This window comes from Pituophis catenifer, unplaced genomic scaffold, assembly GCF_029215685.1.
Source record: "Pituophis catenifer annectens isolate HBS135680 unplaced genomic scaffold, rPitCat1.0.hap2 SCAF_3, whole genome shotgun sequence".
In the NCBI taxonomy this organism is placed as follows: Eukaryota; Metazoa; Chordata; class Lepidosauria; order Squamata; family Colubridae; genus Pituophis; species Pituophis catenifer.
In genome coordinates, this window is record NW_027256883.1 from 155,408,594 (window position 1) to 155,422,229 (window position 13,636).

Consider the following 13,636-nt stretch of genomic DNA (forward strand, 5'->3'; position numbering starts at 1 on the left):
ATAACAAAATATTTTTAAACCTATGTTGTGGAATTTTGTAAGCTGCTTAGAGCCTGTGGGAACTTATTGTCACATAAGCCTTAGTAAATAAAGAAATTGAAATAATCCCAACTTTCCATTAAACCAAAATAATTAGTTCTCATATGTGTACAAACATACTATTGTTAAAAGAGAGATTCAGTCCTCCTTAATAGAGAAGGGAGAATGTTTATTAAACAGAGTCTCAATTACGTACTTGAAATACTTGTACTAAAGACAATAACTTTTTAAAATGAATGTGCATGTATTCCTAATTGATTCCAATTTATTTTATGAACTGATTACATGAATTGTTGGCCTTTCCTATGATTTCAAGGTATTTGGATCCATCTGTGTTTGTACACTTAAAGCACAAGGCATTTGTGTTACAATCAGGCAAACTATGTAGGTCTTTGTTTTTCTGCTTTCACACACAAACACGTTCCATGGCATCAGAAAATCAGAACGCAGTGAAGAAACTCTTCGATGTGTCTTGGAGTTTCTGAAGGGCTTGAATTCACACTTTTCCTCTTTTTCTAGTAGATCTTCATTTCTCCGGAAGTATTTTTATTCATGCTTAAAGCTTTTTTCTTCATAATTAGCATAATCTATCCCTGACTGGATATCTTGCACATCAATCCCCATGCTGGTGGGGAATTCTAAAGGACACCAAGTTGGTTGAACATATTCAGAAGGGGGAAGGTTAAGGAATGCCCCATTCATTTCACCCATGGAATTTATCAGAGTTTCTTGCAAAAATCAAATCCAGAAGCACACACAGATAACTGATTCAGCTGGATTCATTAACTTCTTTATATACATAATAACAGATGAAGCATTTACAATACCAATAGTTGATTCTTCCAACGTGGTAGAAGTTACAGGCAGAACACAAGGCAGAAGAGAACAGTTTCATTTCAGCAGAGCAGACAAGTTCAGGCTAGTTTCATTTTAGATCTGAGCACAGAGAGCTTAGCCACACTCAGACTTCTAGCTTAAGTTTCTGTCTCCAAAACGAGCCCCTTTGGCTGACCTTGTTACCATGTCTCCCATTGGCTGATCTATTCCAGTCCATGAATATTCATACTCTTGCAGAATTCAACTTATATACATGGGAATTAAAAAAGACTGAAGCAATAGCGCCTTCTCTAGGAAATGGCAGTCCAAAAGTAAATACCTGTTCCTACAACCTGCTAGCCGAAGGAGTGTAATACAATACATCATTCGCAGTGTTAAAGAATAGTGCTTTCTTTGATAAGTAAAGAAACTTTCTGAAAGATTATTTGATTGCCATGCATAATATACTTAAGGTTGGAGTGAACTCAGTAAGACATATTTCTGAATAGACATTATAGAATTATACATTAATCACTGACATTGAATTTCAGCTTCTGTTCCACCTGCTTTTATAAATTCTCCTCCTGAATTTTTTTATTCTCCTCTATTGTTTCAACTATAATTTCAAATACAATGTTGATGGCAGCTTCCCCCCTCCCCCCCAACCCAGAAATAAGCAGTGTCAGCATCCATATTGTCTGTTCATTATGGATTCTTTTAGGTAATCATCCTTTCAAGAGAAAATTCCCATGATAGCCTAACGCTTGAACTTGTCAATATCCATTATACAAGGCAACACGGCTCATTTATCAACATTCGTTTTGAATGAGTACCAGCAATACTTCAGCAAAGAGCTTTATTGAGTAATTTGAGTGGACAGCCCTTTGCTTATTTGCATTTGAAAAAAAAAAGATTGTTTGGGTGAAATGTGTTTAATCCTGGCATTATGCATATATATTTGTCTTCAGTACAAAAGTGTGCTTTTCAAATAATTAAGGTGAAAGTAAACCATTTCATAGCTGAAAATTCATACAACTCTCAGGAATAAATCTGCACACATTGAATATTTAATTAGTAGTAGGCTTGCCAGTTTCTATGGTGCTTTATAGGAAATAAGCTTGTGGACTCTGCTTTGGGAAATGTACATGGGAGGAAGACAAAAGACTAAAGAAATGATAGTTAAAGCGTAAATAGGAGAACAAAAGCAATTCCACACAACTCACAGTTTAAATGCAACGGGGAAACATTTATGGAAGGTTATGCAGAAGGCTTGGAGGGAAACTAGAAAGAGAGGCTGTGTAGGCATTACAAAGAGACATTCACACTGGGAAGAGAATAGAAAAATCAGAGAAGTTTGACATGAGCAGATTGAGAGAGACTTGTGCAGAGATCAAGGAAGAACAAACAAAGGATAACTAGAAGAAAGCCACTTAGCCAGCCCCTCCATTGTTTTAGTGGTATAAATAAACAGCAAGGACAAACTTGAAATGCGTGTAAGGAAAGAAAATAGCAACAATTCATACCGAACTATTGTCTGAATAAACAATAGCAACTATGGCAATATATGTGATACAAATTCAATCTGAATAATTGAAGAGTATTCATTTTGCCGTCATCTAACAATATCCATTTCTTCTTTGTCATATCAGGCGTGCATGCTCACATTTTCAGTGTGCGGTGAACCGGCGATAAAATTATGTGAAACCCATCTCTGGGCTAAACATAAGACTAGTTTTAAAATCTTCATTACCTCTGGTAGCTAACAAAACAGTTTATTAAACATAAACTTGTTAAAATGGTCAGCTATTTGTCTTCTTTATCATTTATATTGTTGTTTTCTACTACAAAGATAAGAACCATTTTCAATATCTGTCCTCTAGAGAAAGAATTATTTATAGGCACAAAATAATAAGTTATATTTAAGTTTATACTTTTCTATAATAGATCCTGCCTGAACCTAGGCACATAGAGATAACTTTCCTTCCTTCCTTCCTTCCTTCCTTCCTTCCTTCCTTCCTTCCTTCCTTCCTTCCTTCCTTCCTTCCTTCCTTCCTTTCTTTCTTTCTTTCTTTCTTCTCTTCTCTTCTCCTTTCTTTTCTTCTTTTCCAAGTTCATTATTTATATATATAAAATTCTAAGTAGCAAAGATAACTCATACTCCTTCCTCCTATTGTCCCCATAACAACAACCCTGTGAGGTGGGCTGGGCTGAGAGAGAGAGTGATTGGCCGGAAAGTTACCCAGCCAGTTTTCATGCTTAAGGCAGAACTAGAATTTACAGTCTTTTGGTTTCTAGCCCAGTGCCTTAACCATTATAGGCCAAATTAGCTCTTATTTTCTTTTCTCAACTGTCATTACCTTATTCTAATTTTGATCAAAGTTTAAATTCTTTATGTTACACTGACACCTTTGATGTGTGCATTTTTTAAATTCAGTCCAAAAGAGGACCCTTCTATGTACAAAAATATATTTGTATACAGAGATGAGAATAGGAAACAGTTCAGGGATGGGTTCTACTTACCTTTACTACCGGTTTGCAACGGGATCATGCACGTGCCCTCCCTTTGCTCGGGTGCGCGCAAAGCTTCTGCGCATGTGCAGATGCCTAGATCGCCTATGACAGCATGCGGGGCAGTGGGTGGAGCCTCCCACTGGTTTTACTACTGGTTCTTGCGAACCAGTCTGAACCGGAGGCAACTCACCACTGAAACAGTTGCGTATAGACAGTTTTTAATGCCAGTGTGACCCTGGCCAAAGATCTTTACTTGGCCAAGTAGAATGTTAGGGTTTCTCCCATGCATTTGGATGCTAACATTTGTGATTGAAGCAGCTGTCTTAATCCTTATTCTGTGGTTGGCCCAGTATCAGAAAGTCTGTATCCAGAACTATATGCTATTCTGAGGCACTGGTATGTAGTCATGAGCACATGTCCGTCCTTCCTTCCTTCCTTCCTTCCTTCCTTCCTTCCTTCCTTCCTTCCTTCTTTCCTTCCTTCCTTCCTTCCTTCCTTCCTTCCTTCCTTCCTTCCTTCCTTCTTTCTCTTCCCCCAAATAGATTATTCACATTGAGTCAACTGGTTCATTCAGTTTAACCCAGGGCAGAGGAATAATGGGAACATAGTTATTTTCTTTAATAGCATACTAATTGGCAGGCCAATTAATCTGCTCATCTGTGAAAGAGAAATATATTGCAACAAGTAGTTCTATTTCCAGAAGTCACTCTCAGAAGTAACATTATACTGGTCTTATTTTCTTCCAACTCAGAGACATGGTCCAATGCTCCTATAGTGGCATAGGTCAATTAGTGGACAAATTAAGCAATTATTAGCCACTAATAACATCAACTGGCATCATTAGTCTTCCTGTTTACTAGCAACTGTTATTTTAATACAAGGACCAACTAAAAAAATTAAGGCAACTGTTTTATCACACTATCTGCCTTCAGGCAAATTATATTAATTGGACTTGGCTTCCACCAAATATTTAACCTAGGTCTAATGAAATTCAAGATATGCTTCTTGCTGATTGCGGAAGATGTAAATTTTAGTTTGCACTGATTTAGGAACATAAACAACAACTTTCTCTAGCTTTTACACATGCAAAAATATCCATATTGTATGTCTTACTTGTTGGTAGGTCAGTATCTTTGCTCGACAAAAAAACATTAAAATAATTCTACTGATTGGCTGATTTTATGCGAAGTATGCACATACAATATAGATTGAATGGTAGTCTTCTTTCTTGGTTTAGAATTGATAATTGACTCTTGATGTTTATTTTAAGATGATATCTTCAGGAAAAGCTATTGCATTACCTCTTTTTCTTTTTAAAAAGTCATTATAATCAACATTTCTATTTCTCCCAGTTCTTACAATTGATTTCCTTTTTATTTTGAAATATTTTATCCTATAGCTTTTGGCCCTTGGTTGCACAGTTTGTATGCGTTAGATGCTGTATTAATTTAACCCTACTGATTTCAGTGGATATGTTAATATATCAAGATGGTTCTAATTGAGGTCAATATTTTATAATTTTTTTAAAAAATAATGTATTTCAAAATAGGTTAAAATCAGGCTGGACTAATTTGGAATTTGTCTTGGTGCATTCGCTCTCAGTGTACATAAAAGAAAAGATACATTTGTCAAGAATCATAAGGTACAACACTTAATGATAGTCATAGGGAAACAGCCAATATAAATCTTAAGGATACCAGCAACAAAGTTATAGTCATAAGTGGGAGGAGATGGGTGATAATGAGAGATTAATAGTAATGCAGACTTAGTAACTAGTTTGACAGTGTTGAGGGAATTATTTGTTTAGCAGAGTGATGGCGTTCAGGGAAAAACTGTTCTTGTTCATATAGGATATGAACTCTAAGCATGTGCAGGTCATTCAAAATCCATCATTTCCAATTTACTGCCTATTTTGGTGCATCAGTTTTTTCAGTGGAGTGGTTTTTCTTATTCTCTGTTTGAATGATAGGGTCCTAGTGAAAAACAAAACAATAGACCTGGTGAGTTTGACGTCTGCCTATACTAATTATGAGGCTATTGTAAAATAAAGACTTTTTGAGAATTCTATTTTTTTGTTTTGAGAAACAGTCATAAACATTGTTATTACCAAAAGAGGAAAGTTAGGGAAAAAAATCTGCAGTAAAAATAATATAGCAATACCACTTAGACTTATATATCACTTCACAGTGCTTTTACAGCCCTCTCTAAGTGGGTTACAGAGTCAGCATATGGCCCCCAACAATCGGGGTCCTCATTTTACCCACCTTGGAAGGATGGAAGGCTGAGTCAACCTTGAGCCTGCTGAGATTTGAACTGCCAAATTGCAGGCAGCTGGCAGTCAGCAGAAGTAGCCTGCAGTACTGCACTCTAACCACTGTGCCACTACGTCTCATTAGGAGAGTGTACCTCATAATGAACCAGTTTGGCATAATGGTTAAGACACCAGACTAGAAACTAGGACACTATGAGTTCTAGTTTTGCCTTCTAGGCTGACCCATCAGCAGTGATCTTGGGCCACTTACTTTCTCTTACTCCTAGAAGGAGGCAATGACAAATCTTTTCTGAAAAACCTTGCCAAGAAAACTGCAAGGACTTGTCCAGGCAGACTCTGAGAATCAGACACAGAAGAAAAAAATGTGGCTATAGTTCTTAACACAGATTGGAAGTAAATTTATGTAAGAATTTTAATAAAGGAGAATATTTGTAGCTCAGGGTTGAAATGAGGGGTCCTTGGTGCTCTTTGAGCTTGCTTGTTTTCTTGTAGACATTTCATTATCCTAACTAGGTAACATCATCAGTGCTCGTAAGGAATGCTGTTTACTGTCAGTTTATATTCTGGTGACTTGCCTGTCTATGTGGGTGAGGGTGGTTTTTAGAGATTCTTTGGTTGGACTGTTTACTGATGACTCTGGCAGTTTCTAGATTGGGGTATTGTTTACTTGATTGTTGGTCTGAAGTGAACCTTGGAGTTAATCTACGTTGATCTGGGTGCTGATGGAGAGGTGCTCTTTGTTCTCTTTTGGGCTGGTTGATTGTCTCTTTTGCATAGTCTATAGATGTTGTTAATGTCTATTGATCAGGGGTGGGTTCTACTTACCTTTATCACCGGTTCGCAACGGGACCGCGTGCGCACGCTTGCTTTACTCAAGTGCGTGCCTCTGCGCATGTGCAGAAACTTCCTGATGATGTCCGGGTCGGTGGGTGGAGCCTCCCACCAGTTTTACTACCGGTTCTTGCTAACCGGTCCGAACCGGGGGCAACCCGTCACTGCTATTGATGGCTGATTTTTCAGAATGCAAAGTGTTTAGAAATTCCCTGGCATTTTTAGACTTGGCCTGGTCTAGGATTGTCACATTTTCCCAGTTGAAACTATGGTTAAATCTGTCTATATGTTGTGAAATTTCACCATGTCTTCTGACTGCCAGTTGGTGTTCATGGATGTGTTCTTTCCATGTGTGTTGTCCAAAAAAATTAAAAAAGTAAAATAAAATAAAAACCATCTTGTTGTGTCTCACATGGCTTGTGTTAAGCCATGTGAGACACAACAAGATGGTTTTTATTTTAGGTAATAGTAATAGGTCAAATTTAGTCATGGTTTGTTGAATAAGCATAGTATGATATAAGTTATTATTTACAAACCATAATGCCTGATGTCATATGATGCTGAGCTAAAATTAAAGAAACCACATCCTGGTTTATGACTGAGGCAGCAAGCCCACAAAAGTTGTTATGGAGTTTTGTCTATTTCTGCCACAGCAATAGCTCATTTTGTGCTCATTATGTCCACATTTGTCAGCTTTGCAAGAATGAGGCTTTCAATCTTTTTCACCACCATGTGCTACAGTTCTGCCAAAGGGTCTTTGAATATGCTGTCATACAATCCAGATTAATTTAGCTCCAACTGTTGTCTGTTATATATGTAAAAAAGAAGGTTGGGAGACTTTCCAAGGAATCCATTTAGATATACCGATTTTTGCACCCTAATCTTTTTCACTCTGATTTTAAATTAGTAATGTAATGGATCTTCCTTTATTTTTTCTTCCAGAAGTGTATATCAGGTTAATCATATTCAAACTTATATTCAATATAATTCCAAAATCTATCAATATGTTTATTGAGGGATGTAAATTTAATAGACAAGTTCAACTTCTGCATAAATGTTGCCTTCTACTGGTCTTCAAAATAGTCCAGGTAGCATCTATGAGATTACATCGTTGTATTGACTCATGAAACTTCTGATATAAATTTGGGAAAAAGAAAGCTGCAGACACAGTGCACATTTATGAGCTACATGGCAGAGAGAAGAGATAGTCTCCTTGATTCAAGGCAGGATTATATATATAAAAAAATCGAATACCTTTTTCCCTTTTTCAAAATTTGTTAAAAGGTCCAATAAGCACAAACTATTTTTGATGAATTATGTTCATTTTTAAATTACAATAAGTGTTTTTATGTTTCTTAGCAACTAGACTCATTGATTTTCCAAAATTGGATATTCTAATTCTTCATTCCAAAATTCAGCTATTTAGATATATATGGTAGTACCTTTCATGGTACTTTTTAATCGTTCCTACATAGCTGCCCTGGCTCCTTGTAGACTTCTAGGTTCAATTCAAAGTGCTGGTTGGTGTATTTAAGCCTGTCACTGTGATTTCAGTTCATCTTTCCAGATCTGGCAGAAGGTGCATGTTATGGTCCTCTCAGTCCTCTCTTAGTGGAACAGCTTCCCTCCTAGGATTTGGATGACTCTAACTCTACTGCTCTGTAGGAAGTTAGCACCCACCCCTCTCCTAGAAAAATGAAATATTCTAGGAAATATTAAAAAGGCAGAATATTTCCCCTAAAAGAGAAATAGAAATCTTAAGACAGAAACTCAGCCCCAGCTCCCTGCCCCCAGCAGATACTTTGGTTGCCTACAAGACAAAAGGCTGGGCCTGCTTATCTACAGCACAAAAGACCTTCACCCTCAGGACATAATAGGATTAGCCCTCTACCCATCTCACCACATGGCAGCTGGGAAGATTACATCACCCAGCAAGATTCAACCAAGCATGGGAGTCTGACAACCAATCATTTCTTGCCACAGGAACAGGAAGCAAGTTCAAAGCCCAAGAGAGGGTATAAATCTCTCTCCCTCTCTTACCCATGTGCTCTTTTTGCCCAGGACCTCAAACCACATGATCCTGTCCACCATTAAACCATCTTTCCAAGCAGTCTCCATGTTTCCAGTGTCTTTCTTCACACTTGGAACTGAACCCAGATGGACATTTCTTCCAACAGATCTTTCAGAAGATCCTAGATCTGGCTTTGGTCTGTCAAGATCATCTTCCTTATTCTCTACTGATAACCATATAAATGGGATAAACAAACAAACAAACAAATCTTATAGTTTTGAATTGTTGGGTTCTATTCAAGTGAATACACACCTTTTATGGATCTTAAAATTACAGGTACTTTGGATACTGGTAGAGTTGCCAGCCGTAATGTTTAATTAGTATGTTTTATTTGTATATACTGCCAAGGGAATAATGCAGGTTAATCACATACAACTTCTCCAAGTCTTTAAAGCAAGTATGTTTTTTTTTAAAAAAACTGATTAAAAGTGTTGATCCCTTGCTTAGCTTAAGTATTCTGGGAAAATAACCTTCTTGCTATTTTCAAATTCATTACATAAATTTCTCATGTGATTCAGGATCAAAACATCAAAACATAACTGCTTATCTATTAATAATCAAATGTGCCTGGCAGCTTCCAAGACAGGAAATGCAGAAAACTTGCCAAGATTTCAAAGGTGTTACACACACTTCATCTAAAAATTGGCCCCAGGAAGAGAATATTCATAGAAGCTCTCATTCCAAAATAATATACTCTAGATGTCAAAATAAAAGCCAAATCTTATGGTTGAAAATGTAGTAAAGTTCAATATTAGGTAGCCAGTTAGGCCAACAATATTTAAGGAGGTTTACTTTACTATAAAAAATAATTCTTATTAATTTATAAATTTGAATAAAATAAATATATGAATCCCTCTTAAAATATATATTAATCTTGCACTATGCATTTTGATAACATTAATCTTGCCACAAATTTTAATGGAAATTATATTTACTAAATTGGTCTGTATATTTAGATTCGGGTTTTATGATATACTTCTTAAATATGTTTTATAAAATATATTTTATAAAGTCTGTACAAATTGCTTACAGAAATTTACAGATACAGAAGATCTAAAGGTAGCACATTAGACTTTTTCCAGATAATAGCAAAACTGTATTGCTCCAATACAAATTGGTAATGACATTGCATAATTATCAAGAAGAATCATAAAATTAGCAGCAGATAAGAAAAAAAATTATTTAGCATTAAGTGCTACCACATCAATATCTTGAGGCTGTCTAGTAGAAGGCACCACTGTTTCAATAATCAAATTGAAGTTGAAAGGAGACCGAGGCAACTTTGCTGGGTGCTGTGATATGATATAACCTGATAGGTTGATAGATAAATCCACCCATAATAATACATCTTGTCACCTCTTTGACATGGAGAAGAACTTTAGTGGTGAAAAACTTAACGTCACCAAGTACTACTTACTTTGCATCAGTGGTAAGAAATGAACTGTTAAAGTGTATGGAAAATATGTTTTATATTTAATTGGTATAAACATTGTGCAGGCATAACCTTTTTATCTATCTGTGGTACTGAATCAGTTTGACAGATTAGTTCATTGAACTGAATGTTTCCAAGTGGATTCAGACACCATGTATATGTGCACCTGAGTTTTAATGGTCTGAATCAATCTAAATCCAATCAGGTTCAATTCGGAAATTTAGCCTAAATTGATTCAGACATCTGAATTAAGAGACTGATTTTCCAAATGATTTTTCTGAATCCATGTGGATGTTTGAATTGAATTAGACCCAATTTGCACATCTTTATTAAAAATAATTGGAAATTGCCCTTTTGGTTTTATGATATCTAGTAAACTATTACAATGGAATTCAATATAATTTGAAAAACATACATTATTTTTGCGTTTATAAAAAAATAATAATATACTTTTCCCCCTAGGTATCATTGATTTTCTTGTGAGCCCACATCCAATTGCCAAAGTACTACGGGATCATTTGGTCTTCAAGATCGCTCCTATGCTTAATCCAGATGGAGTTTATCTTGGCAATTACAGGTATGATTATGCAGTATAGGATGAGTGATATACTTGAGTTAGTTAACTTCTAGAACAATTATTTGCAGGGCCAGAAAACAGGAAAAGAGAATTTTAAAAGACTGAGATAAGAAAATACCAGATCAAGTCTATAAAGCTAACCAATTAAGTTATGTTTGCATATTTTGAATATAAAACCTTTAAAACTTAGTCATGATTTCTTCACATTGTCTTCATCATCTGCAGATCTTAAACAACTTCAGCTATGAGAGTCTAGATATTGCAGAGAACATCTTCAGCCAAACAATGTTAAATCTAAACAAGGCAGCAGCTGAGTAAAGAGAATTTCAGCTACACAGTACAGCTAGTCCTCGACTTACAACCACAATTAAGCCCAAAATTTCTGTTGTTAAGTGAGACATTTGTTAAGTGAGTTTAACCTCATTTTCAGAACTTTCTTGCCACAGTTGACACACTGTGTCAACTTTCTGGCTGACGAACCCAACCAAAATAAGACTGGTTTATCTACCTTGATATTCTTTCAAAATGCTCTGCAGATATGGTTTTGCCAGAGAGCCTGAGAACCTTGGAGTGATATACTGCACATCAAAGGGTTTTTATGATTGTTATTGGTGGGCGTGTGTGTGTGTGTGTGTGTTTATGAAGATTTATTGTGTTTTGTATTTGGAGTTTTATTTTGTAAGCCATCTGGGCTCACTATGAGTGACTTGGATGACTATATAAGTTTTCTTAATAAATAAATACATAAATAAAGTTTGTTACTCCAGTATTCAATGCAGGGGTGAAATGTAAAATCTGTTACTACCAGTTCTGTGGGCGTGGCTTGGTGGGGATAGTGTAATGTGACTGGGTGGGTATGGCCAACTTTTTTTTTTAACTTTTCAAAACATTTTTTCTAATGCTTTGAAAAGTCTCTGACGATCAGGCAACTCAGCTGAGATCGTCAGAGAGGCTTTTTAAAAAATGCCTCTCTGACGATCAGGCAACTCAGCTGGGATGATCAGAGACTTTTCAAAGCATTTTTTTTGCCACCGCTTTGGCCAAGAGGTTGCAGAAAAAAATGCTTTGAAAAACCTCTGACGATCCCAGCTGAGTCGCACGATCCTCAGAGGCTTTTTTTTTACTTTTAAAAGCATTTTTTCATCGGAAGAGGTTGTAGAAAAAATGCTTTTAAAAGTAAAAAAAAAAAGCCTCTGATGATCATGTGGCTCAGCTGGGCATGGTGGGGGGGGGGGGCAGCAGGGATTTTTGCTACCGGTTCTCCGAACCACCTGCCGCCATCACTACTGGATTGGGCGATCCGGTCCGAACTGGGAGCATTTCACCCCTGATTCAATGGTCTAAGAGTACAAGGAATAGCTTCAGATATTCAGGGGGGAAAAAAACCCCATAGTATCTCTCAGAAAGCATGAGTATTTTTTTCCATCATTCTGATGTGGACCAAGCCCATTTATTGTAGCACATGAGCTATCCCATTTACCTTGATGTTATTTACAAATTGGATAAGCATTCCTTCATTTTTCTTAATCCTAGCCATGAATAAATAAATAAGCTGAATTTTGATACTTTTGTCCAGTTTAGTGGCACATCACTGAGGAAGCTTGTTTGAGAATACTTTGGGAAGTCTGTTTTGAAGCCATCCAGATCACACTTATACATCATATTTAACAGCTAGGCTAGAAACGTCTGTACAAATTACCGTTAAATGTGAAAGGAACATTATTTGTTTCAGTCACAGACTCTCATTTTGAAATAGCATGAGGTTTATATAAGGCCGATATAAGGTTTTGAAGAAGAGGTAAGATTGACTTTCAGCTAATTGGTCAGTATCTTATTTCTGATCTTTATATAGTCAAATGTCTCTGAGATGGGTCTATTATTTGAACAGAACAGAACAGAACAGAAATAATGAAAAATAATGTATCAATATTTGTAAAGGTAGAGAAGCAATTTTCTTTAGACCTCTTGCTATCTCTCTGTCTCTTGCTTTTCATTCAGGATTATATTAATTTTTAGGGAACGGCAAAAAATTTAGGGAAGCCCAAAATGTATCAAACATATCCGGCCTAATGTCATCAATGACTTTGGGGAGGTTAGGTATTGCAGAAAGAATCACTTACTTAATTATTGGACCAATAGCACCCCATAATTTTGGCTTTTTTATTAGATTCTGGAAGTTCTGCCATTCTGAACTAAATGGACTGCTAATGGGAAAGTATTAGTTTGATTTCTACCTTATCATGTACAAAAATGTAATTAATAACTTAAAATGAATATAATACAACACACTGCCTATTATTGCAAGAGGGATATTACAATCTTGATAATGTGAGTATGCCATGGCTATTAAATAATTCACAGCAAGGTTTCATTGTTGAATGTGATGATGATGATGATGATGATGATGATGATGATGATGAAGATTTTAAAATCAGTTTTCAGCAGGTAACAGCATCTGCTGACTTTGTCTTGGCTTAGAAGCCCCACAACCCTGATTCAAATTCATACTGGATGGGAGGTGACCTGAGAATTCCAGGGCTGTAGACCAGGTTGGGAAACTGAAAATATCCCAGAAAAAGAAAATGATAAAACACCTCCATACACCTTGCTAGGGAAACTGTAATCTCAAGCATCAGGTGTAACTTGAAACAGACTTGACTTTTACTCTGCTTGAAAGTCAAAGTTGGTGAGCTGAATTTTAGAACTTAGATAGGATGGTGTTTCAGCGTGATTTCAATTCATAGCTCCATTTTTTCTAGATTTGTCATTTTTGTGTGTGAGAAATATCCTCACTAAATTACATGGCAACATCGTAACTAAGCCAGTTATACCGTTTCCAGCAGTTATAGAATTTATAGGAACATCATTTACTTTGTCATTCATTGCAAATTTGAATTCTATTCTTACACTTAATGGACATCACTGTGCTATGAAATTATTACTTTGGGGAGGTTCCTGGGAGTGCTAATTCTTGCTTAAAAGCAGAATTCTATCAATTCTATGTCCATTTCTCTGACTGTTTGTCAGTGTATTACATAGGGAGAGTTTTATAATACATAAGAAAAAATAAACTGGTTCAGAGCAAAT

The 13,636-nt window shown here is 36.2% G+C and overlaps 1 protein-coding gene across 1 annotated transcript in view; it reads left to right on the plus strand.

Annotated features, from left to right (window-relative positions):
• The window catches only part of BEND5 (BEN domain containing 5), an 840,737-nt gene that overhangs the window by 632,835 nt on the left and 194,266 nt on the right, over positions 1-13,636 (plus strand). Inside the window, exon 8 of the mRNA XM_070939557.1 lies at positions 10,435-10,549. Coding sequence (XP_070795658.1) covers positions 10,435-10,549 — 115 coding nt within the window. The remainder of the gene's footprint in view (positions 1-10,434; positions 10,550-13,636) is intronic.